The sequence below is a fragment of the Glossina fuscipes genome, unplaced genomic scaffold, assembly GCF_014805625.2.
Source record: "Glossina fuscipes isolate IAEA_lab_2018 unplaced genomic scaffold, Yale_Gfus_2 0, whole genome shotgun sequence".
NCBI classification, from domain to species: Eukaryota; Metazoa; Arthropoda; class Insecta; order Diptera; family Glossinidae; genus Glossina; species Glossina fuscipes.
In genome coordinates, this window is record NW_023998414.1 from 39596171 (window position 1) to 39623892 (window position 27722).

Here is a 27722-nt window from a genome sequence, read left to right on the forward strand (position 1 = left end):
TCAGACATTTTAAAAGGAATAGATAACCGGTATTGGCAGCACAGTCGCTAAAATATAAACAATAGTTTAACATTCAGGATATTCAGGATAAGAGTTAATGCGCAAGTCTTTATAAAAATCTTAGGAAACTTGTTTGATATATTATAGCAATTAAAGTAATATTAAGTAAAAGCAGTTATTAATAGAAAATGGGTAATAAATCGACAAGCCATTCATCTATTTCGTATCCGCAACATGATGATCCGGCTTATAAGAAATGCCAGGAATTAAAGGTTCGTAGAAAATCGGATTAAGTAATTTAAAAATATGCGCTATGTTTGTAACACCTCCTGACTAGATGGAGCGTTGGATACAAATGCATTATCAAATTAAAGAACGCGAACAGGCTATGGAACTTGCACGCACTAGGGAGTTATTCTTTTGGCTAAGTGGTTTCTACTTGACTTCATTTTTTGTCACAGTTTCATATTATCAACGCCTTAAGCGGCCAGTTGTTTTCCTGCCCATGATTCCACTTACATTCTTATGCGGCTATTATGCAGATATGGCTTACGGCAGTAAATTGCATCGCATAAAAGGTGAGTCAGTCAAATCTGCCAACAAAAAAAGAAAAAAAAAATTTGGCAACTGTTCACATAAAAACAACTCGCTATACGTGATTTCAAGGACACAACCAACTTTGTCTTCAAAACATTTACGTAGTTACATTTTCAAGGATTTTTCATATCATTATTTTACAGATCTAACTCTTCCAGAAATAATAACCAAATTGGGTTTATTACGTCCTCTTCTGGGTATACCGCCCCCAAAATGAATTCATTTATTTTAATTTTCTCTTTCATTTTATTTATTCGCTAAATTATTAATAGTAATAGTAGTTCACTAAATAGTCTCTAAATATATGAGTTTTTTTTCCAAAAATTCTCTTTAAAAAAAAAAAGTGTTTTATTTAAAGCAGATTTTAATTCAAATTGGAAAATCTAATTGTACACTCTAATAAAGTTATTTATTTTTTCTTGTTTTTATTTTTGTTATTCATACTTTAGCTGAAGCCAATATGATAATGGAACATGAACCGGAACTATTGCATTGGCCAGGTGGTTTACCAACAGTAGCCAGTATTGATGAAGCACGAGTTGAAGCTGAAATGGAAAAGAAAATGCATCCCCACCATTCTTAAATTTTTCGACAGCACAGCAAGGACAAATTTTAATTAGCAGCAATAATTACACAACGGTTTACAACAATTTCAATAGCAAATATTTAAAAAGAAAGAAAATATAAGTTAGAAATAAGAGACAATATTTCCGTAGCATTACGTATATACTGTGTTAAAGAGAACTTAACCTATAAATGAAAATAACAAAATAATCTATATATTCGCTCAATATAAATAGACTTTTTCTGATTAAGATAAATATAATTATTAAATTTCACTTAAATAAATATTTATTCACTAACGACTTTCAGGATGAGTTTGCACATAATGTTTCTCAACCTGCCTTCTTAATAACGAACATTTTTCATTGTTAATAACTCTAATAAGCTTTGCAAAATTGTGTAACTAAAGTTTGTTTTAACAAAAAACCAACAAAGTAAATGGAATCAGAAATAGTAGCACTTGAGCATAAAATAGAAAAACTGCTATATTTTATTTATACATACGGTTTTATTACCAAGCACTAATAAATATCTTTTTTTTTTACATTTTTTCTCGTTAAGGACGTAACATTCTTATAAGTCTGTCACAGCAAATGAACAGAGTTGTTCAATTTGCTTCGCTGCAAGGGCTTTCGAAATTGATAAGAGCGTTCATATAAATTTTCGAGCTAATATATGTTCAAATCTTTGCATTAATTTACGGTCGCTTATTTTATTTATATAATATTTTTCGAATAAATATTATTATTATTAACATAATATTATAACTAAATCATAACTAATTTGGCCAGAGCATTAAATTCTAGAACTAAGGCCTTAAAGCTGCCGGCTTTATTAAAAACTCTACCGCACTTGATATACATATTTATATACGTATTTATCTGTCAATTTCCAAGTATTAATAGCAAATACTAAATAATATTCTTGCATATAAATGAAAGTGTTTATTATCTAAATATTATCCCCTTCCTGTTATCGCAAAGCAAATAAATTAATTGCAGAAAAAACAAATTATAAAAACAATCCCCCGCCCTGCCTAATAAGGCAATTCTATCTCGCATCTGGCAGCACAGAATTTCTTTCCATCCACAACAACTCAATTTCTTACCACGAATGACACAATAAAACGTATAAGAAATATTCTTCTTGTTTCTTTATTTCTATGGAATATGATTATTTCCTTTCTCTTTACATTCTTTTCGTGTGCTGATAATTTTTCCGACTTGTCGTCGTCATAAACGGTTTTATTGTTACAATAAGAAATTATTTATCCCAATAATTTTTGTTACAACATAAATGTGCATTTAAATAATTTGTATATTGATAATAGTTTCTTTGCAAAAGCAACGGGAAAATAAACAAAACGAAGTAAATTAAAAAAAAAAAAAAAAGGCGATTTGCACAGGAACCCCCGATAATAAGGTGGAAAAAAGAAAAAAAAAAAAAAAAAAAAAAAAAAGGAAAAGGAAAAGGAAGACACAGGCAGCAATCAAATTGAAAAGAACAAAACAAACGCAAGAAGAAAAGTGACAAGTTCCTTAACAGCGGTCCAAGTTAAACCACTTAAGAATCTGTCATACAAAGAGAATTTTATTCAATTAATTCTTTACTGGACAAATAGTTGGAATAAGTAGCCAAGTGAAATTTTTTTTTTTTTTTTTTTTCAAGTTAAAAGAACACTGACAGATATCATCAAAGCAACCAGCTAATCAAATCAGGTTCAATATAATTTAATTGAAAAGCATTGATTGTTTTCAAATTTGTTTATTATAATAACATTACAGATACGCAGATAGGCAGGAGGGGAAGTAATTAAAAATGGCCGCGGTCAATGATTGTTTCAGTATTGGTTCCACGGTACTGTGCACGACCTGCTTTAATGAAGAAGTGGAAGGAGAAGTTCTCGCCTTTGATCATCATACAAAAATGCTGATTTTAAGTATCCTTTTAAAAAAAAAAAACGAAAAAAACCCCCAAGTACAACAAGAAAAAGTTTGATTAAAAATTCAGCGATTACTGTTTTTTATTATTTATGTATCACTTTAATCATATACACATCTTTTTAGCCAACTAGGAGAAAGTTGAAAATTGTTGGTTTTTAATTATTTTCGCACAAAAAGTACCACAAATGAGCGTAGATATGTTAACTGAAACATAAGTGCATATGCAGCATATAACGTAAAGAAAACTTGTAAATGAGTACGTTAGTGTGACGCTAACGTTATTTGTGAGCCAGGGAAAAACTTACGCATTAAATGAAAATTATTTATGTGAAAATTAGCTAGTTGTCGATTTTCCTTAACTAAACGCCTTTAAATAATAGAATGTCGCTCGAAGAACGCGGAGAATCTAAACGATGTTTATGTATTGAACTTGTCGCTGTGCAGCAATGTTCAAGTAATTAAAGAATGTAATGGTAATTTCGTTGACGACCCTCAAAAATTGAGTTTGGAACAAGTAAGTGAGATGAAAAAAAAAAAACCCGATAATTAATTACATTAAAAAATTTGCCTTTAAACACTTTCTTGCAGCTTAAATTACGACTACGTAAAACAGTTCAGCACCGACAAACGTATCTCAAGTCGAAAAATGCTGATGTTAGCGCGGAAGCCCAAGAGCTCTACAGATTGATTGCTAAGCAATTTCAGGTTTATTGGAAATTTTCTAATAAGAAAAATAAATGAAAGAAGGTAAAAAAATAACTTTTGTATTAATTTCGTTTCAGTATACTGAAGTTTCTTGGCAAGGACCCAATATTCAGATATTAAATGAAGTGACCGTTACACCCCCATACCGGGCCGAAAATGTTATATCAACAACTACGAACAATAATAATAATAGTTTGTGCAACTATATTAAAAAGATGGTAACAATTTAGTTTTTATTGTTTTTTTTCCAATTTTTTGATAAGATTTTGTAAACATTTTTTACTTTTTCTTTTCCTTTTTTTTTAATGGTTTTAGATTGAAAATTATTTTGCCACAAAAGCTTCGTCGCACGAACATAGTACCGTTGCAGCGGGTACATCGTCAACATCATCGCCCACATCTTCATCATTGTCATCAAGTAATGCGGCATCGGGTTCTCCCGTGCCAGCTAATTCATAATAAAATTCGTTTTAATAAAATCTCCCAAAAAAACAATAAAAAATTACAAAAAAAAAAAAAAAAATAGTTTTGAGGAATGAACATATTAGTAGATTCAATTTACGCTGAGCTTACAGGCATTTAGTTCGACACAGTTTACTAGAAGATAACATACGTCTATGCAACGTCAATTCTATTTAAAGCTTTATTTATTGGCGCCCCTGCTTTCGTAATAAAAAATGACTTCGAAAATTTCATAAGAACGATCACGCAGGATACGCAGTTTGATTGTTACTTGAATATACAAAAGAGAAATTTTTGAAAGAAGGAAAGCAGCCAGATTTGCGCTTCAAAATCCATTGCCATTTAAATAATGATCGATCATATTACAACTAGATTAGAATGTTGTGTTACCGTAGACGGCTTCATTTGCTGATCGCTTGCGAAACTCTCATTCTTAACGTATTCTTAGTTCATCAACAAATTCAACAAATCTATTTTCATTCTGAATTTTTCAGGTTCACTTTTCTGCCTTTTAAAGGACAACATCCTTATCTTTTGTCTTATAGTCTACTTCCATACGTGTAGCTACAGTTGAGAAGCGTCTCACGCTAACTAACGGAGTAACGAAATACAAATATATATATATATATATATGTAAATTTGTAATGTCGATTTGATACCTCAAGACTTTCTTTCTTCGGCGTAATCTTCCCAATTACTATAAATTACATATGATTTACATCAAACCTCGTCATCGGTACGAAGTATGTGTTAAAAGATGTTAAGAAGAGCTACTGAGATTGCTTACGGTAAAACTGTCGAAAGTTAGACTTGCTCGTGTAAACGGTAGGGGTAATGTGCATGAAACAGAAGAAGAAAAAATTGTATTTGCAAAACGTCAGTGAATGTAGCATTGGCTGGAGGCGAACAAGCTACCAATTAAGACTTCTTCGAGGCATCTGATTGTTTTGCATTTATAAAACTCGTTACAACAGAGAAAGACAGAAATTGTATACTTATACTGTCCGTTCTAGGAAATGGTCAAAGTTCGAGGCAAATCGAAATTCGTTCTACAATAAAATTACTTTTGAATTTATCAAAGAAAAGTCATACAATATAAATATGATAAAGTATTTCAGCGGTATTTGATAAAGTATTTCCTTTATTTTTCATAATTGCGAACTACGAGATACGAGAAAAATAAATATTGACTAAAAGTCAACAAGAGAAATCGTCTTAGGTATGACGGAAGTAATCAAATTTTTAGAGTTGAGATTGTGGATTGAATTGTTTGTCTCTCTGTCTGTCTGTCTGTATTACTTTTAAACAACTTCGAAAGGGAATCAAAAATAACCTTGCTCAACATATTGAGTTGGGTTACTTTCTTAAACTCCCTAAGGTTTATTAGTGTAAACACTTATACAAAGCAAGATCGCAAGTATCTTTGCCCCGAAATTCGCAAAGTACGAGTAATTGTTTTATTTAAAGCAATTGGTTTGCGTTTTTATTCTTGCTTTATTCTCACAAGTAGCGCCTATTTAAAAAAAATATATATAAATACAAAAATAAATAAGTTGGACATCATATATTAAGCTGCTAAGGGTTAACTAAACGAAACGATAAAGTGAAAATACGTGTGAAAAAAAGTACATTATTTTGCATTTTTTCCGGCTCTTTACGTGCAGTGCGATATATTTTTTTCTTATAATTACACACACCATTACACAAAAAAAACCAAATTAAAATTAAAACATTTAATAGTAATCACGTACAAAGTCCCGACATGGACATCAGTTAACTGTGTATGACGAGTACATAGCTCTTGATTTGTCCATCCGTCCTTGCCGGATTTTCGCATAAGATTTCATCACTATGAATGTCTGTTTGCCAGAATAGTAAAGTATTTTTGACATTTTATCAGGTCGGATCGTTCCATTACAATCTTCGGTCTTTGACGAGTCGGCTCGGCCACCACTAAACAGATCGACTCAGTTAGGTACTTAAATTTGCCTGCGTCTTTCCAAGTTTTATCAAAACTTTCTATTTTTAACGGGAAGCCAGACCAGCACACATATTTGCCCACTACCGTTACGGGGGAAAAAAAAAAAACAAGAAAGTTATTACAGCTGTATAGCTGGATATGAAATTCAACAAACTTGATTAGTGTACACACCCTTCGCACGATTTGTTTTTTTTTTTTTTTTGCGATGCGTTTAAAAAGATTTGTATCCTGTTTACAACGACCCCAGGCGACAATTATCAAATACGAATTTTCATTCTGACTAATTTCAAAAATTTTGTTCGCTTCTTGAGCGCGAATGCTAAGTTACAATGCAAAATGTTGCCACTTGGTTTAACGGCGCGTTAAGATTACATTAATGCCAAAATTGTTTGCTAGAGAAGGTACTAACTATGAATAATAGAACTCACCCCGCTTCGCTCGAACAATTAATATTTTGTATAATTTCAATTTTAAAAATAAGACTTCTCTATTTTCCAAGATTGATTCTGATTGAAAATATCTTCGTCTTTCAATGGCGATCTTCAATTTCTTTTTATATAATCTACAATGCTCTTTAAAGATTTTGTTATTCTTAAAATCCGTACTAAATCCCGTACTGAGTGTTTTTCGCTTTAGGAAATTTGTTAAAATTATTTTGTTACTTTTGATTACTTTTTTGTTTTTTTTTTTGTTGTTGTTGTTTTTTGCCGAAGAAGCTCATCTTAACTAGAGTTGACAAAGTTTCAAATTTTGCTGCTTTTTTCTTTTTTTATGCATAATATATATACATATATATATATATATATATATATTATCATTTATAATAAACATAAATAACAAACGCTGGGGAGAGTGTAGTGTAGGGTGGTGCTTTTAGAAATTTTTTTTTTAGATTTTCATCATTGTTCATTTGTTCATGTTGTTGTCGCTTGCACTTTTGCAAATATTAAGCGATTTCTTGTTGCTTACATTTATTCCCGTCGTACCTAGTCCCCAATGATGGATCGTTTGGATGGATGGTAGGTTTGTGTTACTCGAGATGAATGTTTTTTTTTTTTAATTCTCACATATTATTAAGTTGTGTGTACATGTATATGCGTGTGTGTATATGAAATATTCAATAACAATTGTTTTTTTTTTATGAATATCTTTGTGAAAATGAGATAGGAGTTGTGGTTATACGTACGTAATACGTGCTTTTATATATTTTTTATTTGCCCTCTTAATACAAGGATATACATTTATAATATCTTCACCAGAGTAGTGATTTAGTTTTCCTTTTAAGGGATCAAGAATTCTTTTTCTATAAATAAGAGTCTGCTCTCGCTTCTATTCTTCGCATAAACGAATTGTTAAAATTCTCTACCACATAATTACTCGCTTTTATATTTACTCACTCAATAATTTTTTTATTCGGCATGTTGGTGATGACGAGCCTTAGCTAACTGACTATTTAACGGTATACTGTTGTTGGCCTGCTTTTTAATTTGGTAGTTGTTCTTTTTTCCTTTATTTATTGTTTTCTTGTTTTGTTTTTCAAATAGACTTTTGTTGGGATTTTTTTTTTTTTTTTTTCTGTTAATTGTTTGATCCGTTTTAATATATAGTAAAGATATAATAGTGTTTGGGAGAAGGGAGGGGCAGGGAGGGTTAATTTAATTGTAAATCTTGATGGCCTTCTCAGAAAAATTTAGAGACGTCCGCTTGCGTGATTTGTTAATGTGATCCAGACCAAAGTGTGGCCAGCTCTTACTAAAACTGCGATAAGTGTCAAAATCCACAGGTGTATTATCATGGACATCAGACGTATTACTCCCCATGATAACAAACTTGTAGTTTTCCCACTCTTTGTCGGGTACATTGAGACGTTTTTGGATGCGTTGCTTAAGAGCACCATATGGCTCATTAAGTTTTGCCTTAATCAAGAAAGGCACCCCAAATAGATTAAATATCTCTTTACTGTAATGAGCCACCGGTATAAGCATTTCATTTTCGGCCAATTGTATATCTTCCATAGGCACTTCTTCGATACGAAATGTTTTCTGGGCGCTTTGCGGTGCAATGGGGTCCATGGCATTTTGAAGAGATTCCAGTGACATGTCTTCTTTCAAGACAGTCACAATTTTGTGATTGTTCACCTTAAGTAATCTTAACTTTTTCGAACTATTTTCAGAGAATTGTATCTTTTTGGCGGCCTCTTCTAACAATCCCTTGACAGTATCATTTTTATTGGGATAGAGTACCAGCTCCTTTTCATCTTTCAAATCATTTGAAACCCAGATGCACTTGAATTGCTTTTTATTGTCAAGTTCGTGTATGCTGAGCGACAGTCTTTGATAGAAAAGCTTTTTGGTGGCGCTTTGCTTCGAAGGCATCAACAACTCCTTCAGGCAACTCTGTAACATAGCAAACGATATAAAAAGAAAAGCCGACGAGTTAATAGGCAATCACAATATGTTTCCTTACCTTGGTTTGATACTGAATTGCAGTACCCGGTTGATCTTTATAACTGCTAGTACAGGTAAAAAATTGTAATTTGTTGGGATCAGTATTTAGACGTTCTGCAACTGCTTGAGCCATTTGATCATATGTGTAACGATTTGAAAGTTCGAGTACTATTTCGGGCTCGTTTGGATTACCTTTGTCACAAAATGTGACTTCCACTCGGTAAACTAAGTCTGAAAAATAATCAACGACCGTGGGCAATTCCAATTTAGGATCGGTGTGATCTTTCTCAAAAATTAATATGAAGCCCTGAAGAGTGCCGCGATCTGTATTATCCGGATGGGAATCAAGAATATTCTCTAACGTCTCATTTAGATTTGTAACTTTGCGATCATTACATTCATCGTATACGGTTAATTCCGTGTCATTATCAAAGCCTAAGTGAGTATTTACATCCGGTACTATTTCGATAAGACGGCGACCCAATGGTTGCTGTGAACAACCGATGTAATTAAGTCGCTTGTTACGGGCATCGTAGAACTTGAAAAAAATCAATACTTCTTTTTTGGGATCGAAAGGCTGCAGTGCACCGCCAGGTTTGTCTTGGGGAGCCAATTCCAGAAATATTACCCATGGTTTTTGGGAACTGGGGATTTGCTCAATGGTACGATGACCCTCCCGTTGAAAGTCAAAGTAAAAGAATTTTTGTGTCTGAGCCGCGTACATTATCCAAACGCGCATACGTCCTTTTGGCACGCAAAAAGACTTGACAAATTGTTCCATCATTTCCTCAACAGATTGTGTCTGCTTAAATTTAAACAAACGCTGATGAATCTTATCCAAATCGAAAAGGCGGCGCTTCTGTTGCGCTTCAAAATACTCCTCAAGTATAATATGAACGGATACATACAAATTAACTTCACTTCGTTCTTTACGACGAGCCATTTCAATACGCTTTTCCAAATCGAGACGTTCGACTAGCTCACTAGGTATCTCATTCTCGGGTATATCGCTTAAAATTCGATTAATCTCTGATTTTCGTATATAAACCAACATGTACGCATTGCTACACTTGGCATGAAACGATACCTCATCATCCATGCCGCCATAATTTAGTTCTATTGCTTCGATTTTCTTGCAACTGCAGACCACATCATCATCGAATTTGTACCACTTACCGTCGCATTTTGGATTAATGAAAACCACGTAGTGACCACCATGATTATCTCCCGAGTGAACAAGTACAGCGTGTAAAACGTACTCGGCTTTGGTATCACCTTCCTTCTCCAGGAATCGATCAAGATTGATTTGCTCATAGAATTGAAAACGGTCATTATATTTGATTGAACTATCAGTAACCGGGTCATATTGAAAACGCATTAAATGCAAGTGCAACACCGGCGGGAATGAAGTAAAATGTACGCCTTTACTTGCCTCCTGCAGAAAATGGATATTATATATACAATATTATCTAATTGTATCAATTCATCGCGGTTTCCTAAGTTAAATGGATATATAACCTTACCTGCAAACCATGAACGCCAGCATCATATTTATTATCGCCTTCTAGAGTTTCGGGTGTAATGTAATCTTGGAAAGATTCCAAAATATCCTTTTTATCCTTAATGTTTAACTGTATATCATAAAACGTTTCGTAACGTGTACTATTGTAATCGACATTTTTGCATTTTATGTATGAGGACATTTTTCCCTCAAACAGACCTGGTATTGTACCTTCCAGATTAGTGCCTTTCATTTTAGATTCAAGCTTGTCAAGCAAAACGCGCAAAAACTCTTGAACATCATGTTGCATAAATGAATCAAGCGTTTCCCAGCCGAAGGACTTGGTTAATTTTTTAGTGCCAACTGGTTTATCACTGAACTGAAGTTCGTGAAAGACGCGCTGCAGCGAAAGACCTACAGATTTGGTACTGTCATCTGCCTCAGTTGGTATTTTATATACGGCTCTGCGCAATTGATTGGTAAAGTACAGAGTTTGCAGGAGAGAATTCATGTAACAAGTAGCTCCTTGATTTTTTAGACCGACATAACCTGTATGCTTCTTTGAATCCCATAGTACACCGTGAGGAGCGTCTGCGTGTACAAATACCTCTAATGTAATGGCTCCATTGTGAATATAATAGTTGTCGGGATCACGCAATTCTTGCCAAGAAATGAAATTGGAATACCCGTAATCATTTTCCTTCGAGTAGAACAAATGTTTAATACGCATACGTGTGAAAGGCTTAGCTCCTGGTTTGTGACTTTTTAAACGTAATTCTGCAATGGCATTACAGGACCACGTAGGTGAATCATTCTCACCATTGCACTGCAGGAAAAAGCCCAAGGCACGTTCATTGGGGATTACCATAATCTTCCATGGTAGCATGCGCACAAAAACGGGTGGCGATAATTGTTGTTGTTTCAAATGAATAATATTCTCTACGATGTAGGAGAATGTTGCCTCTGAACGACATTGATCCTCTTTAAGGTCATCGTCTTCGGCCATTTCTTGTTCATTAGCATAAGGAGATCCCGAATCAGCTAACAGTTGTTGTGGTGGAACATTGCCATTTTCATTAGGCAACTGACCAGGATTTGGGCTCAAATGTAACTTATTCAAATGCTGTTGGTGTTGCAATTCACCGCCAGGTAGAGCATCCATTTCTTGAATATCCATTGCTTCCATTGACTGATCCGGCTCAATTTCCATGTTAGGCGACACTCTTCCGCTATGTATATTCGCCTCTGGAATTATCCCCAAGCCAAGATAACGTGTAAATAGTTTACCTGAAATATGAATTGCATACATAAATAAAAATTGAAGCAAATCGTACGTCTTGGTATAGTATTGCATTTGATGGAATCGACCAAATTCTCAAGTCACGCATAAACTCACTTTGTATTTTATTAAATACAAGATATTCTCTGTGGTATTATTGTAAAAATTTTCTTTTCTTTATATATGTATTGTTTGCGACGAACGACCTTTGGAAAAAAAACATCAAAGATGACACACGCACTAAATAACATGCACTCCACATATATGACATAAACAACAAAAAAGAAACGAAATAAATAAACGACATAAAAGATATTGATCAATTTTTTAAGATTTATTTCACAAAACCACTTTTCTTCACACACAAAAAATTTTGCTCTCCGCGAATTGTATTAGTTATGTTTGTGAAAATGTGTTCTTTCTATTTCTTTACGGATTGATTCTCTTACCTGTCAAATTTTTCTTTGATTCTTCTTCTTGATGGTTTTACTTTGGCGTTTTCAATTTTTGTACTAACGCAACACACATACACGCTACACTCACCACTACCATATACGCACACACTAAATAGCGAAGACTAATCACACAGTATCAAGCCACAAACACAGGCACGACCGCTAAATAACAACAAAAACGGCTTCCTTTCCAATAAAAAAAAATTATACGACAATCTGCAACGTTGGCTGCGAGGTCGCTATGTATTTATTTTAACAATTTTTCCTCTCCAAAATGTATTCAACAATCCATGAAAAAAAATACAACGTAACTATCAACAAACAAAAGGTTAAAAAAAATGCTTAATAATTTTTCAATCACACTTCTATTGTTTATTGTGTGCGCGAGTATTCTCAAAAAAAAAATAAAAAAATAAAAAAAAATAATAAAACTGCGTCTCACAGCACACACACTACAGTGAGCTTTTCCAAAAGGAGTCGGCAATCAAAAAAAAAAAGTTGACTTATTGGACTTTTTTTTTAAATTCGTTTTAAAGGTCGTAAAATTTTATATATATTTTTTTTTTTTTGCTTTTATACCAAATGATGTTTGGCTCACTTGTGATCATTAGTTTAACTTTTAATTTTCAGCTGCTATTCACAAAATTTACATTTTTCATCAATTTTCTTCCTAAATAAAAATTTTACTTTGCCGTCACGTCAGTAGTATTGCCAGATTTAAATGTTCTTTACGATTGCTGCTGTAACTAGCGATACATGAGTTTATCGGGATATGGTGTAGAAAATTTCTTTACAACCAGAAAAGAACGGTATTATTAAAGAGGATCCTATAGAACTGAAGTTATTTAGTTAAAAAAGATGACAGAACATGAATCCTAATTAATTTTAGAACATTTTCCGAAAGATAGTGTACTTCCCGTGCTTTAAGATATACAACCTATGTAATACAGTCCATCTAATATTCAGCGAAAATTTTCCGTTATCTAAATAGAAATAGATAAATTGTGTTAAAAAGCTGAATGCTCAGCGATTTGTTTGATAGTGTCATTGTGTTGCTAAATTGCAACTAGTTTGGCTTTGGATTAATTTCAAAGCATTTCCAATAATTATATGCAGTTTTTCGTTTCGTCTTTATTCCATTCTCTACGTGCACGAATTCACCTGAACATGTTTTCGCTTTTAGCTTACTTTGCTGAAAACATGATATCTTCGCTCAGAGAAGTTTTAGACTTATTTCAGTTTCTGTCTAGACTTTCATATAATGGTTTTCGTCTTAGATTAAAGTGCAGAAAAATCAGTTACACATAGCTTCCGCGCGTTGTTAAAGGAAAATTATATGGTTAGAGTTTGTTTACATAAACATTAAGGAAGTGTAAATTATTAAAACCAAAAATTTCTTTCAAAAATGACTTTTTGAAGCGAAATACAATTAATAAGCGATTTTTTTCGTATAGGAACAGAAAGCAATGTAGTGTTCAGTTTAATCTTTTATTTACCTAGTGTGCTTGAAACATTGACCATATGATAATGCTTCGCTTTGATGAAAAGACATCACTATTTCGTTTGTCAAAAGCAACGCACGCAGAAATTTTAAAAATTTTCCAAAAATTTGCGTTCACGAAAAAGAAAAAAATTTATTCTGAAATCACACAAGTTCGCATGTAATTGACCAAACATGGTGTAACCTCACGGTCATGTGGTCAAAATCAACGACAAGGTTTAACCGCAAGTTCTGAGAAGCAGGTTCTACGTGCATTCTGTACGTGTCTACACTATCTCCACCCAATCAAGACGCAACAGCCCATTCTTAATCATAGAGCTTGGGAACAATCTATATCACGCATACTCTCATAACATAAATATTTATTTATCTCAATGAAAAAATTTGAATAATCACTTGGGATATGCCTACAGCGAATTCCGATGATATCGACGCTTCTTCAAGCAACAAATACGCGATCTACACAATTTCTGAATTTTGCGAAATTTAAGGAGTCCTTCCTGTCCCCGGGAATTTCACAGGAAAAGGGACTTACGACGCAAGTCAAAAATCAGCAAAGATTTGGAACTCTGCCTGTATCTTGCCGGGCAATCGAAGTAATGCCGTTTAACAAACTAGACATCACTAACAAAAAACGTTTCGATCTCGTTACAGCACAGATATGTTTCGCGGGGAATGTGTTGCCTTCACAAATAAGCGATGTCAACTATCCAGTAAACCCATACGTTGAACCAATAATACCATACTGGAAGTTTTGGCGCTACGGGCACACTAACAACGTTTGCTCAAAACAAAATGTTCTTCGTCTTTATTGCGACACCACCCATGAATTCTCGCAAGGATGCTCTCACAATAAAAAATATATCAACCGCTGCGGCGACTAAAAGTATGTTCAGCGTTTCTCCTCCGTAAACAGCCAGTCTTTCGAAACTTGCAGCTGTGTCTTTAACACAATCTTAGGCAACCTCCTTATCCCAAACTGCTACATAACATAATCTTAAAAGGAGTTGAATAAAAACGTAAACTCACGAAAAGACAATACATTGGCCCAAGCTTAATACACCATTGTATCACCAGTGAGGTAAGGTGTAATTAGAATCGAAATTAATGATAAGTAGTAAAGTGTATTGTTATTGTACCAATTAGACTAGGCATCTCTTTTTGCCATATACGTGAAACTAGGACGTTGATCCTGATGAATCTTCTATGAATCTGTTGTCACCATTGAGTTAACTTTAAATCCGACACTTTGCTACACTCTTTTGACAACGTTTGTCTGTCCGCCTGTCATTCAAACACATGGTAAGTAGCTTATATGGAGCTTGGTAGATGTTATTACTATGACTTTGGTGTTGGATGAATTAAATATTAAATTATTTCTGCCAGAGTAATGTGCGTACGAATAATCAAAATGAAATATCAAGCATACAAATGGCTGCCAACGATTCGCGCTAATGCTGCTATTGATAACAGAAACACAAAAAACGTCCCTAATAATCTGCTACGTTGATTTTTGAACAAAATGTTGGAGGTATTGACAAAATATTATTTTTGAAAAATTTTAAAGATGGCAACGTTGAAGTTATTATCGCGAGTCAAGTTTAGCATGAGGTACAGTGCATGCTTAACCAAAAAAATTAATCTATATGCGTATGGCTACGGAACTTGTGAAACAACATAACGGATGTTAAATATATTAATTATTGTGTCATTGGCGAGTATTTGAACAAAAAAATGCAATTTACAACCAAAAAAGAACGTATCTTCTCTTATTAAGAAATAAAAAACGTTTTATTTTGAAAAGTGTTTTCAGAAAAAAGCGTTTTAATCACTCTTGACTGTTTAGTGAATCTTTTAGGCCAATAAATGATATGTCATTTTTTTACATATTTGAAGAGATGCGGTTTCCTAAATTATCTCATTTCAATTTCGTTACATTAACAAATTCCTTTTAAAATAAATAGCTTCTTTAAATATATGAAATTTGCAATTTTTCAGGATTTCTATTAATAGTTGAAATAATCAATTGAATACGTGTCCGTAACACGTTTAAATACAACTTCACACAGCATGAAACAGAACCGTTTAAAAAAACAAAATTAAAAAAGAAAAAATAGGTGGATATTCAAAGCTTTTTTTAATGTTTATTATACTTTTATATTTACATACCTACATGCACTTATTTACATAATACAATTTAATTCCAATCTTATTTTTTAAAAGTATTGTGAATTAAGAAGAAATGCTTTAAATTGAGATTTTTCATTGACCTGTACATAAATGAAAATCATTTTTGCTTAAGAGAATAGTGGATTAAGGAATTAGCGTTCAATAATTTCCAAAGAGAATAGTGACTATCTAGATGGACGAGAAATGGTCACGAAAGAGTTCTTATTGTTTTTACTCTGGTGATAAGAATTAGTCCAGTACGTCTCATATTCATTACGGTACCTGGTTTCATACGCTTTTATTTGCGTATCTTATTCACATAAAATTAAAGTAACCTTTATTCACTAAAAATTCCCCGAAAAATAATTCCATTTCATTCGTAATCGATTCTCGTAGGGATAGGTCATTTATTGGTGAGATGGAGTAATTAGATGTTTTCAAATATATCAAGGGAAATCGTAGTGAAACCATAAAAAATCTCTTTATTGGTTGCATCAAGGTGAGGTAATGATTCTTTGTTAAGAAGAATGGTCACCTCCCTGGATCCTTTTTTGACTTTTCCGACCTTAGCTATTTCCCAACTGATAGTAGGTAATTGCGGATTACACACTTTTATAAGATTAAGAATCTTTTGAGGTTCATGCGGCTCAGCGGGAATCAACGTATGGGAACGGAGTGTGTTAATTAATTTCTTTAAGGGTACAGCTTCCAACTTTGCGTTGGGCCATACCTCTCCTAAAGAGTCAATGGCCTGCTTGAAAAGATCTGCTGATCTTTGGTCAGCACATGCAGTAAGCGGTAGACGTCCTCGATACCAGCCAGCGGTGCGGCATTTTGGAGGGGCACCGGGATTTTTCGCGAGAATGTCGAAGTACGCTTTATTGAGAGCACATTCCACTTTCCACCAATTTACACGGACTGAATCCTCTTCACAGTCGGAGCAGTCAACTACAGCGAGAGTCGGATGATCTTCAACAGTCTGATTAGGAGAGGGATCATTTCCCGCTTCTTCACGCGCTGTCTTTAGCGGTTCATTGGAAAGAATTGAATCAATATACTCTTTTTCAAATACTAATACAAAGCCCTGAAGAATAGTGGTTTCAGTTTTATTTTTGTGGGCGAGTAGAATGTTTTCTATCGTCTCATTTAAGTCAGTAAATTTGCTATTGTTGCCTTCATCAAATACGCTAAGCTTGGTGCTTAAATCAAAGCCTAAAACAGCGTTTACATCAGGCAGAATTTCGATAAGACGACGTGCTAATGGTTGCTGTGAATAGCTGATGTAATTAAATCGCTTGTTACGGGCATCATAGAACTTGAAAAAAATCAGTACTTCTTTTTTGCTATCAAAAGACGGCAGTGCACGTCCAGGTTTGTCTGGGGGAGCCAATTCCAGAAATATTACCCACGGTTTCTGAGGATTAGGAATTTGTCCGACGGTACGATGTCTCTCCCGTTGAAAGTCAAAGTAAAAGAACTTTTGTGCTTTGGCCGCGTACATTATCCAAACGCGCATACGTTCTTTGGGCACGCAAAAAGATTTGACAAATTGGTTCATCATTTCTTCAATGGATTGTGTCTGCTTAAATTTAAACAAGCGCTGACGAGTCTTATGCAAATCGAAGAGGCAGCATTTTTCTTGCAACTCAAAGTCCTCTTCAAGAATAATGTGAACGGACACGTATAAATGAAGCTCGCTCCATACTTTACGGTGAGCCGTTTCAATTTGTTTCTCTAAATCGAGACGCTCGATCAGATCCCTTGGTATTTCATGGTCAGATATATCACTCAAGATTCGATTTATCTCTGATTTACGTACATAAACTAACATGCAGGCATTCTTACGATCGGCCTGGACCGATATCTCATCATCTATACCACCATAATTTAATTCTATTGCCTCAAGTTTTTTGCAGCTGCAGACCACATCGTCATCAAATTTATACCACTTACCATCACATTTGGGATTGATAAAGACCACATAATGACCACCGTGATTGTCATCAGAATGAGCAAGTACAGCGTGTAAAGCGTACGTGGCTTTGGTATTATCTTCCTTCTCCATGAATTGATCAAGATTGATTTGCTCATAGAATTGAAAACGGTCGTTATATTTGATGGATCTATTAGTCACCGGGTCGTATTGAAAACGCATTAAATGCAAATGCAACACTGACGGGAATGAAATAAAATTTACGCATTTATTTGCTTCCTGCGGAAAACAAGTTGAGTACAAACGATATCAAATTTAATTCCGTTACTTTAATATGATCCCATAAATGAAGAGTTTAAATAGATACGCAACCTTACCTGCAAACCGTAATAACCAGAATCGTATTTATTATCACCATGTAGATTTATGGGTGCGATGTAATCTTGAAATGATTCCATAATATCCTTTTTACCCTTGACGTTTAGTTGTATATCATAAAAAGTTTCGTAACGCGTGCTACTGTAATCAACATTTTTGCATTTTGTATATGAAAACATTTTCCCTTTAAATAGAGCTGTAACTGTGCCTTCCAAATTAGTTCCTTTTATTTTAGATTCAAGCTCGTCGAACAGAGTACGCGAAAACTTCTGCACATCATATTGCGTAAAGAAATGAAGCATTTTCAAGCCAAACGATTCAGTTAATTTTTCAGTACCAACCGAATTATCGCTAAACTGAAGTTCATAAAAGATGTATTGAAGAGCAAGTCCTACCGAATCGGTGGCATTATCTGCTTCGGTCGGGATTTTATAGACAATTCTGCGCAGTTCGTTAATAAAATAAATACTTTGTAAGAAAGAGTTCATACAACAAATAGACCCTTGCCCTTTTAGGCCCACATAATCTGTTCGTTGCTTTGAATTCCACTGCACACCACGTGGTTCATCGGCTCGTACATATACTTCCAATGTAATAGCTCCATTGCAAAGGAAATAGTTTCCCGGATTTTGCAATTCTCGCCACGAGATATAATTGCAATAACCATAATCATTTTCCTCAGAACAGAATAGATGCTTAATAGGTATACGAATGAAGGGTTTAGTCCCTGCTTTATGGCTTTTTATACGTAACTCTGCAATGGCATTACAATACCACGTGGGCGAATCATCATCGCCATTACACTCCAGGAAAAAGCCTAAGGTACGTTCTTTTGGGATAACCTTAATCTTCCAAGGCAGCATACGTACGAAAAAGGGTGGCGATAATTGTTGTCGTTTCAATTGAACAATATTCTCCACGGTATAAGAGAATGTTGCCTCTGAACGAAAAGGATCTGCACCATCGTCTGCCATTTCTTGTCCCTGACATATATTATCTATACATGAATTTGCGAGGTTTGATGGTACCGCAGTCAAAAGCAGTGCTTACGACGACTCAAATCGTTCAATATAATACATAAATATATATATATATATTATATAAATTATAATATAAACCATACGTATGTATGTGTATATATATAAATATAATATATATATATGTATGTAATTTTTATGTTTTAAGAGAAAAAAGGGATTTTGATATATTTTATGTATAAAGCACTTTTCTATTCCGTCACAAAAATGATCTAGAATTCTTTGCGTACAACTTTTTCAAACAAAAAATTTATTTGGCGGCATCTTCAACAGTATTGCCATGCTCAAAGATTTGTTGCAAGAGCCATTCTTAAGAATTCGGCTAACTTTCATCAAATATATATAAAAGAGTTGCCAAGTCTTAATGGAAATAAACTTTTCTTTTCCTGGATCAAGGTAACTTATTCTGACGACGGTGTCTACGTTTCGCTGGAGGCCTTCCAATTGAACGGAATAAGTGAAGCAATATAAACCGGCATATCTTCTGCACTTTCAAATTTAACTGTATCGGAATAAAAGATATAAGGAATCAAATCCAGTTTAAAATGTTTTGCGAAAATTAAAAAGTTAGTTTTTATTTATATATTAAAAAAATTACGATTGATTTGAAATTCATTTTAAAATATACATTCTTTATAGGTAAATTCATATGTTAACGTATTAATAAATTATATAAAATAAAAATAAAATAATACATATGAATTTCGAAAGTTCAATTTCACAATTAAAAGTTTTCCTAAGAAATGAGTATACGTACGTTTGCTTGATTTTATCATTGCAAACGAACAAACGCCAAACTTGCCTCTTATTCACTCATTGTTTTTTTGAAATTAATTTCGAATGACGAACGCCATATGTATATTACAACCAAACGGCTTTGCAATTACGTCTTTCCAATGAGAGCTAGTTAACTAAAAAATACATAAATGAAGCCCTGATGTTCTAAAATGTATGTATGTGTGCTTCTGCTCACTACTTTTAATTTATTTAAACGAAGACTCAAAAACCCTAAAAATCTGGAAAAATGAGTTGTGTTGACACACTAACCGTAAGCAACACAAAGCGTCGAAATGACTCTTTGCTTAGTTGTTGAACGGGTTTTGACTGGATTGGCCGTTGCCGACTTTATTTTGTTAAATCAAAAGTTATTATAAAAAAAAAAAAAAAATAGCAGTGTTCCATATATGTGAGTATTCCCCATTCAGATCCAAGCAAAATTAAAAAAATAGAAAAAAAAAATTTGAAGTCACAAAGACTACGAAAAAAATTAGTAAATGAAATATGGATAAACATGGAATAATTAGAAATACTTGTAACAGCGTGGAAAAAATTGTAACTAAATAAAAAGGATTCTACGCAATTTTGCGTGTGTTAATTTGGCTTTTTTATTTTGTACATTAAAACGTAACATTTTAATTTTTTTTTTACCCGTTTTCGTATTGACACCCTATATATATTTAGGGATACAAACAAATTTTTGCTAATTGAAGGTGTGTTGAAACTATATTATGTTATTAAAATCTACAATAACTTGTTAGCTGTTAATTTACAGAAAGAACATAATACTTCTGCTACTTTACAGAAAGAACGTAATACTTTTGCTAATTTGCAAAGCCGTCGGCAAAAGTCCCCCAATACCAATATTGCAATTAAATTAATTTAGAAAACTTCTTTGTCTTCTCCCTAGATAATATGGTTACCCGTCAATTATGTATTGATAAGGCACATGGCAACAATTTATCATGACAATGTGGATACGTTTAATCAGTTAAGTGCATATTTTGCTACAGAATTTTAAAATAAACTTAAATGTTATGAAGAAAAAGTAATATGCGGCATTTCATGCTGTTGATAATTGGGACAATGGTATTCACCATTAACAGGATATTGGCCAGCAACCATTATGTTATAAAAGAAGATGGCTTTATCAAACGTCGTTTAGATTCGCCATTTCACCTTCGGCAACCGGAAAACCTTCTCAAATTTTTAAATCAAATGCACTGTAACGACCAGGCAGAGGAAGGCTTTAAAAAAATGCAAAGGCGACGTAATCGGTTAGATGATCATATATTAATAACAGCTCAATTAATGCAGCAAATTATAGAGAAATCGAAATGCGCCCGAATATATGTCAAACTAAAAGGCGCAGGTGATTACTTGCGCACAACTGGGGCATCATTGAAACGTCTCCGTTTTCCCGAGAAAATGGAAAAGGACGAAAAAAATGGCGAGCCGGTGTGTAAAAATTATATAGATGTGACAACCGCAGACTATGTGTATAACAAATTAAGAAGTTTCACCTCTGAAGTTGTGCAATCCATGAAAATTGAACGTGAGGAACATTTATTACAGGAAGAATTTGGTTTGAAAGATGCAGAAAGTGTTACTGAAACAATGCGTAACATAGCCGTAAAGGGACTATTAAATAATCCGCAATCATGGAAATTTCACATGTTGGGTTCTTATTATTGGCGTTTGGTAGGCAATGTTAAAAACGCGTTGGAGTGTGCTCATTTATCAGTTTTATTAGCACCAGAGGAAAGCAGGGATATACCGCTCTTAAGTTTGGGTACAATATTGGTAAGAGCTAAGATGTGGGACGATGCTGAAATTATATTGAATGCTGCTGTTAATAATGGCTCAGAGCATTCTGAAAATTATGTAGCGTTAGCTACACTATTTGCTTTAAAGCATAATTTTAAGCGAGCCAGAGAATACTTCAAAATTGTAGAAAAACTGAATACAGTTATGTATAGCAGTACATATACTATGCGTCAATATATTGATTGTTTGGAACCACTAGATAATGAAGCTAGCAAGCTATTTGGGTAAGTGTAAAACAAATGTAATGTAAGTAATTATCGATTCGCCGTTATTACCTTTTTACTTCTTTAGTTATGTTAAATATATGATGCGCGAAATAAAAGACGTCAATAAATTGCGTCAGGATGTTAGTGTATATCAAAATAAAATTATACAACAACAGGTATATAAGTATGTTGAAAAAAAGGTGGAAAATAATTAAATGAGACTCTCTTTACAGGTTCCGTTAGCTTCACGGTATAACAACAACGATGCTCAACTAAAAACCAACCTTTTAAGCCGTTACCAATACTGTAGTACGCGGCAAGCAAGTGACACTCAAGCATCAACAGTATTTTGTGATTTTTATTCGGACTTGCAAATGCAATTGGAAAGCAAACAATTCGATGCAGAATTACTAGAATGGCAAGTGAATCATTATAAAAATCGTCTATTTGAACGTATGCCCAAGGAATACAAAAATCAATTAGAATTTCTATATAATACCGCTAAACCAATTCTACCTATTCGAAAGAATACATAGCCTGTATAATTAATGCTTTAAACTAAACATTCCAATTATGAAAGGGTAGTAAGTAAGCGAACTTTAAGAATAATGCTACCCCGTGAGTAACGAAATTATGCGTAACTTTCTCGAATTTATTTACAAAAAACTAACCAATTTAATTATTTTAAAAGCAAAACGCCGGTACAGCAGCTTTCGTTAGGAAAATTTTCTTTTAGAAGACTTTTTTCTCCGTACTTCTAGATATTTGAGTATGAAATACAAAACCAGTATAGAGTTTTTTTTTTGATTTAAAAAAATGGCGTCGATTTTTGTTAAAAATTTTTTATGTATGAAAAAAATCCGCTGCAACACAGTCATAGAATTACTTACAATCAACAAATACTTCGTATGAATGCTTGAAATCAACAAGTTTACAATAAAAGTACGACAAAATCAAAGTGCATAGTTTTAAGAAGAGCGGAATCAAAGTTTTAAACGGCGAGATGTTGTAACTAAATTCAAATTTTGAGTCACACAAAAAATTCGCCGAACATAAAATCAAAAAGCCGTTTGGATATCATTTACGATATGATACAAAAATATATGTAAGGTAGCATTATTCGTAAAGGCGCCTGAAGAAAAACTTTAGATGATCACCACCCTTAGGTAGTTACGTAAAAAGCGCATTTATCCTTTTGCTATTTGAGAATTAAGTGAAGATTTTATTTTGCATAAAACTTGATATTTGTTTAAGCTATATTTCAAATTCTTCTCTGTTGCAAATCTTGCAAATGAAAGGTTTCTTTTTTTTTGTAATGTCAGTGCCAAGACGAGAAAGAAAAGTGATTTCATATAAAAAACTGTCAAGTAAAATGCAATGAATATATTTTGTTTACACTATCTATAAATCAGTTATAAGTATTTTAGTATACCTGTTTCATATCAAGTGACTTGCTATTGGGGAGGCTGTCAGTAAGAACACATGACAGGGCAATTTACATCACAAAATTACTACAAGATTTTCTACTAATTTCTGATGATAATTGCTTTTACTATTTTCTTAACTTTTTCGACATTTTCCGCGATTTTAACAGTGCAAGCAAAACTGTCTATTATTTTATTGATTCATTGCATTGCACAATAGATAGATTAAATTCTGACAATTCCTTGCGATAGTTACAAATGTAAAAAATAAATAAGATAGTCTAATAACGAAAAGATTATTCTATCTATAGAGACTAATCACTCAAGGACAATTACATTAACACCTAGAACAGAAATCTTACATTCAACGAAATTAAGTTGCAAGGCAGACTCAGTAATTTTAAATAAAGGACTACCAAAAAGTCTATTCTTAGCAAAGCACATATGTTCCAAACAGAGGCACTAGTCATATTAAAATATCAAGTATGAGGTTAAACTATAGAAGAGCTGGAGGCACAAACAACATCTTTTGAAAACTACGAAATATTCTAAAATATCAACAATGAAGATTACACTGACAAATGACTTGATGAACCTCTTCATTCAATAAGCATCACCCAACAAGACGAGTACGCTAATAAATCAATGTATCCATCGAATTTCGAGCCATTTTTCACTAAGAAGTAAAAAAGTTGAAAGTTTATTTTCGATATATATGTAAATTTGATTAGTATTTTCTGTAGGACTAGGACACGCTGTGAACTTGGGAAGTCGAAACCTGCTACTACTTATTAAGAATTATAAGATTCAATCCACAATGGCAGATTGCGGGGTTTTCCTTCCTAAGCGTATTTACTATGTACTCCGGAAGAATAATTGCAAAAGTTTTAAATTTTTATTTCCGATACCTTTTGCATATGTATAGTGTACGGCACTTTATTTATGATGCATTTTTCTAAATTTTCGTGGTATAATTTGTTTATATAAGTGCATCTGGCTGAGTGGCGAAGTAGGCAAACGATCTTGACTAACCACCCAATCAATGCGAATTCAAATCTCAAATGCAGTACAGTTTTCAACAAAGCCGATAGTCTTCGATGCTAGTGCTATTAGACTTTAGTTTTCGGATTTCTTTGGCTAATTAATAATAATAGTAATAATATTTATATAAGTACGTTGGCAGTACATTTTATAACATAATGACTCGGTAACACTGAATAACTCGATCAATTATTCAGTGCCGAAGAAAAGAAATTCGACATAATTACATGATTATTCATTACATTAAGGATTGTAAAATTTCCTGATTGCTATTCTGAATCTACAGACAATAACAACAGCCTTCATATCAGACGGTAATGTGTTCTATAACTTTACAAAGTTTATAAAAAAAATCGCCTTGATGATCTCAAATACTTATGGTTTGGAAGAATTAAATCGATATATCGTGGGGAAACAGGCGGAACTCGTCTGCCAATTGAAGATATGATCGCCTTTTTGTAGCAGTCAGGAAAAGTACAGCATGTGATGCTATGCTTCAATGCATGAGTCAATGAGGGGACAACGGCAGGCAGAATCATTTTTAAAAACGTAATGCTGATGTCATAACCAACAGTTTTACATTTAATACTATACACCGCTTTCCAAACTTCGTTTATAGTAAAGGCCGTAGACTGAAAAGCATCACCTTGTCCATATAGTGAGTCGTGAACCTCAGCCACGCAATTAGCTTTCAAAAAAGTTATATATTGAGGGCTAAGAATAGAGGGTCGTGGTTACCTCTCGACATAGATATAGTTCTGTGACTTAAATCCTGATTAATGTAAAAGGCGATACATCCGCGTTTCGCTTCGCAAGTTTTGCTATGACGGACAGTATTGTATCGCCTGATTTGCCCGAACTCATTGTCAACATGAGATCTGAGCCACGTTTTAGTTATGCACACCACGTTAATTCGTAACTCGGATAATACGTAATTAAAGCAGTCCACCTTAGATTGGTTAAATCTCCGTGCATTGAACTGACACAATTGAAAACTCTTATGCATTCCACTGCTACATCCATATAAACATCGCAGGCATGTAGCTTACGACTAGCCATTAATATCCAACCTTTTTCTTGACTAATCTGAACTTATTAATATACGCTGGACACGATTTACTCAACGTCGAATGATCTACCTGCAGACCAAATCCAAACTTCTCATTGAACCTCGTACATTTTATGCATTTAACAATAGGGTCTTTGTCACATTCATTTGCCCTATGGTTTCCATGACATTTGAAGCATATAATATCATTTTTACATTCCTTCGGGTTGTGGTTAAATCTCCCACATTTAAAACATATCATCGCTCAGCTCCATCGTAACCTCTGCACCTTTCCCAAACGACGTATAATCTGCCATCCGCAGTTATCGCAGAGAATGATGTGCCGTCCGTTTCTACGACGCAGTATAGCGAAGCCTGGCTTTTTGATTAGTACACTCTATTTCAAGATGGGATTTTGCCACCGAAGTTTTGCAATCAACTCGTCATTATCATACTCGAAGCTCACATCAGTTATCTTTAATCTGGGGTTTAACTTGGTTGGTATATGCACAATATAGTACACTCTCCTTAGTACACTCTCGTTCAAGATGGGATTTTGCCACCGAAGTTTTGCAATCAACTCGTCATTATCATACTCACATTCCATCATGAGCCAATATCACCAATTACGTAAAAATGTCTTGTCATATTTATAATTATGCTCCAATTTGTTTACCGACTAGCAAGCGTGGAAATGCTTCGCTGTTGCTAGATGTGTTTACTTCGGTCGCTTTATTACAAAATATGCCTCAATTCACACCTGATTTGCTTCATTTAGCGCTTCGTGCTGATTATTAAAAAAACCCTTTCGTAAATTAATTTAATACATGCAAAAATGAAAAAAGGGATTTGACGGAAAGGTTTTTCCCCTTTTGCCTATTTTTACTTTTGAACATATGTCACGGATGCCTGCGGGTAATGGTGGTAATTGATCAACAGCACCGTGGAAGCCTTATGGCGGAAGCAAGCGTTGATCAATTTGTGAGTCCTGACTGCTTGGGTGCGGCCCTTCGGGGAGAACTGGTGATAGTTGTGGTTGGCGAGTTCCTAGCTAAAATGGAACAATTTGAGTGCAGCTAGGCCTCACCATTGACCAGATTTATTGTTCCATACACAATAAACCGTTCTGGACTCTGGTGCTGTTTAGGCCCCTACTCTGTGGGGATTGTCTAACTCGCCAGGGGGCGAAGTACGCTTAAAGTGGCTTGGGCCACCGTGGGGTTAAGCCTTTCAGGCAGGAACCCACGTTAAACCCTTGCCACACAATTTTGTTGTGATGATGTATTAATCACATTACTGAGACATATGTAATATATTTTGTTCATTTCGTTGCGCTATTCCTTTCTCCGTTTAATTTTGTCTTTCTTCTCGTTTTCTTTTGGCTACATTTTGTGTGACGACGAATGTTTAGTCGTTTCGTTGGCATTCTCAACAACAGCAGAATACAATTCCAACGGCAATCTTGGAACAACAGAGTTGAATACTCAGTAATGTTGAGGTTAGTAGTCCTAATAAAAGCAATCTTGACAACGCTGGACGTCTGTGGTCTGTGATAATGTTTCGTTAGTTGCACGCTTAAGTATTATGAGAAGGTTGTAACGTATCGTACAAATATTTCGGATTTTGGATATCATTTACTTTATGGCACCTATTGTCTTGGGCTTTAATTATAATTTGTAATTTTTTATGAGTGATAATATTACATAGGCAAAAATCATCTAAAAAAATTCTATGCTCATATTGCCATGGCGCACACCATTAGACCTTACAGACAGAATACAGCGCATCGGAGATCCTCTAAGATGAACGCTCTACATTGAGCGTTGTCGTCCTGCTTATACATTATGTCACCATTGAAGTAAAGCATACGATTACCTACAATACTGTTGAACTCCAGGAAATGTTCGTTTAATGTGTTAGGATTAACACTACATACAGGTTGACTTTTATTTATGCCAAGTTCTTGCCCATTTTTCGAAGCAATTTTGGATGGAAGTCGGGTGTCAAGTCTCGCATTAAAATAGAGTCGCTGCCTAGTACGAGCTATTCTGTGCGCTTCGTTTCTGCGGAAGGCTTCCCAGTTAGTTTAATTCGGCCTACACTTCTCGATTTTATAAGTCCCATCATGGACTCTAACCGCTCTTATTAAATGAATTGCGGTGGTTTGGTCCTTTTATCAAAATAGGTCTTAATTGGTTTGTCATAAGATTTAAGCAGATTGGAAGATAAGTAAGTTAGCTTGAGCAAGCTTACAGATCCTAAATGTCTACAACTAAGAGATATCAATTATATATTAAATACTATCAACGATATTTCATGATCGAATATACTTTGAGGCCGCCGTGAGCTTCTCTGCGGATCTTCCTGTCTTTGGCAATATGGCTGAAATCTCTACACATGGTAAACTCTACATCTTTCGTAGTCTACGCAAAGTCTCGTCACAACAA

The 27722-nt window shown here is 34.1% G+C and overlaps 5 protein-coding genes across 7 annotated transcripts; 3 read left to right on the forward strand and 2 right to left on the reverse strand.

Annotated features, from left to right (window-relative positions):
- The first annotated feature begins 36 nt into the window (after positions 1–36).
- Positions 37–1762, forward strand: LOC119641335 (plasminogen receptor (KT)). The gene is made up of 3 exons (XM_038039926.1): positions 37–272; positions 338–578; positions 1047–1762. Exons 1-3 carry the CDS (start codon positions 189–191, stop codon positions 1178–1180), a joined length of 459 nt encoding a protein of 152 aa, XP_037895854.1. The 5' UTR covers positions 37–188; the 3' UTR covers positions 1181–1762.
- Positions 1763–2328: 566 nt separating this feature from the next.
- LOC119633379 (LSM12 homolog A) lies at positions 2329–7493 on the forward strand. Its single transcript, XM_038026921.1, has 6 exons — positions 2329–2879; positions 2946–3100; positions 3485–3618; positions 3693–3809; positions 3887–4027; positions 4125–7493. Exons 2-6 carry the CDS (start codon positions 2980–2982, stop codon positions 4266–4268), a joined length of 657 nt encoding a protein of 218 aa, XP_037882849.1. The 5' UTR covers positions 2329–2879; positions 2946–2979; the 3' UTR covers positions 4269–7493.
- Positions 7494–7595: 102 nt separating this feature from the next.
- Positions 7596–12555, reverse strand: LOC119633364 (ubiquitin carboxyl-terminal hydrolase 7-like). 3 transcript variants are annotated; one of them, XM_038026889.1, is made up of 4 exons: positions 12533–12555; positions 10223–11487; positions 8719–10134; positions 7596–8648 (listed from the first exon to the last, which is right to left on the reverse strand). In XM_038026889.1, exons 1-4 carry the CDS (start codon positions 12540–12542, stop codon positions 7908–7910), a joined length of 3432 nt encoding a protein of 1143 aa, XP_037882817.1. In that variant the 5' UTR covers positions 12543–12555; the 3' UTR covers positions 7596–7907. The 3 variants fall into 3 exon arrangements, with proteins under 3 accessions (XP_037882817.1, XP_037882827.1, XP_037882836.1); XM_038026899.1 differs by lacking the exon at positions 12533–12555 and adding an exon at positions 11929–12403; XM_038026908.1 differs by lacking the exon at positions 12533–12555 and adding an exon at positions 11597–11613.
- Positions 12556–16031: 3476 nt separating this feature from the next.
- Positions 16032–18889, reverse strand: LOC119634347 (ubiquitin carboxyl-terminal hydrolase 7-like). The gene is made up of 2 exons (XM_038028436.1): positions 17915–18889; positions 16032–17816 (listed from the first exon to the last, which is right to left on the reverse strand). The coding sequence occupies exons 1-2, from the start codon at positions 18887–18889 to the stop codon at positions 16032–16034; spliced, it is 2760 nt and encodes a 919-aa protein (XP_037884364.1).
- A 1756-nt stretch (positions 18890–20645) lies between these two features.
- On the forward strand, positions 20646–26129 carry LOC119642394 (tetratricopeptide repeat protein 17). Its single transcript, XM_038041549.1, has 3 exons — positions 20646–21780; positions 21848–21938; positions 21996–26129. The coding sequence occupies exons 1-3, from the start codon at positions 20783–20785 to the stop codon at positions 22296–22298; spliced, it is 1392 nt and encodes a 463-aa protein (XP_037897477.1). The 5' UTR covers positions 20646–20782; the 3' UTR covers positions 22299–26129.
- The last annotated feature ends 1593 nt before the right edge of the window (positions 26130–27722 follow it).

Coding starts and splice junctions, on each gene's coding strand:
- LOC119634347 (XM_038028436.1), bottom strand. CDS start 18,889: ATGGCAGACGATGGTGCAGATCCTTTTCGTTCAGAGGCAACATTCTCT. Junction 17,817..17,914: donor CTGGTTATTACGGTTTGCAG/GTAAGGTTGCGT, acceptor TGTTTTCCGCAG/GAAGCAAATAAATGCGTAAA.
- LOC119642394 (XM_038041549.1), top strand. CDS start 20,783: ATGCGGCATTTCATGCTGTTGATAATTGGGACAATGGTATTCACCATT. Junction 21,781..21,847: donor GAAGCTAGCAAGCTATTTGG/GTAAGTGTAAAA, acceptor TTACTTCTTTAG/TTATGTTAAATATATGATGC. Junction 21,939..21,995: donor ATAAAATTATACAACAACAG/GTATATAAGTAT, acceptor CTCTCTTTACAG/GTTCCGTTAGCTTCACGGTA.
- LOC119633364 (XM_038026889.1), bottom strand. Junction 10,135..10,222: donor CTGGCGTTCATGGTTTGCAG/GTAAGGTTATAT, acceptor CATTTTCTGCAG/GAGGCAAGTAAAGGCGTACA. Junction 8,649..8,718: donor CAATTCAGTATCAAACCAAG/GTAAGGAAACAT, acceptor GCTATGTTACAG/AGTTGCCTGAAGGAGTTGTT.
- LOC119633379 (XM_038026921.1), top strand. CDS start 2,980: ATGGCCGCGGTCAATGATTGTTTCAGTATTGGTTCCACGGTACTGTGC. Junction 3,101..3,484: donor TACAAAAATGCTGATTTTAA/GTATCCTTTTAA, acceptor TTTAAATAATAG/AATGTCGCTCGAAGAACGCG. Junction 3,619..3,692: donor AAAAATTGAGTTTGGAACAA/GTAAGTGAGATG, acceptor ACTTTCTTGCAG/CTTAAATTACGACTACGTAA.
- LOC119641335 (XM_038039926.1), top strand. CDS start 189: ATGGGTAATAAATCGACAAGCCATTCATCTATTTCGTATCCGCAACAT. Junction 273..337: donor AGAAATGCCAGGAATTAAAG/GTTCGTAGAAAA, acceptor CCTCCTGACTAG/ATGGAGCGTTGGATACAAAT. Junction 579..1,046: donor TAAATTGCATCGCATAAAAG/GTGAGTCAGTCA, acceptor TTCATACTTTAG/CTGAAGCCAATATGATAATG.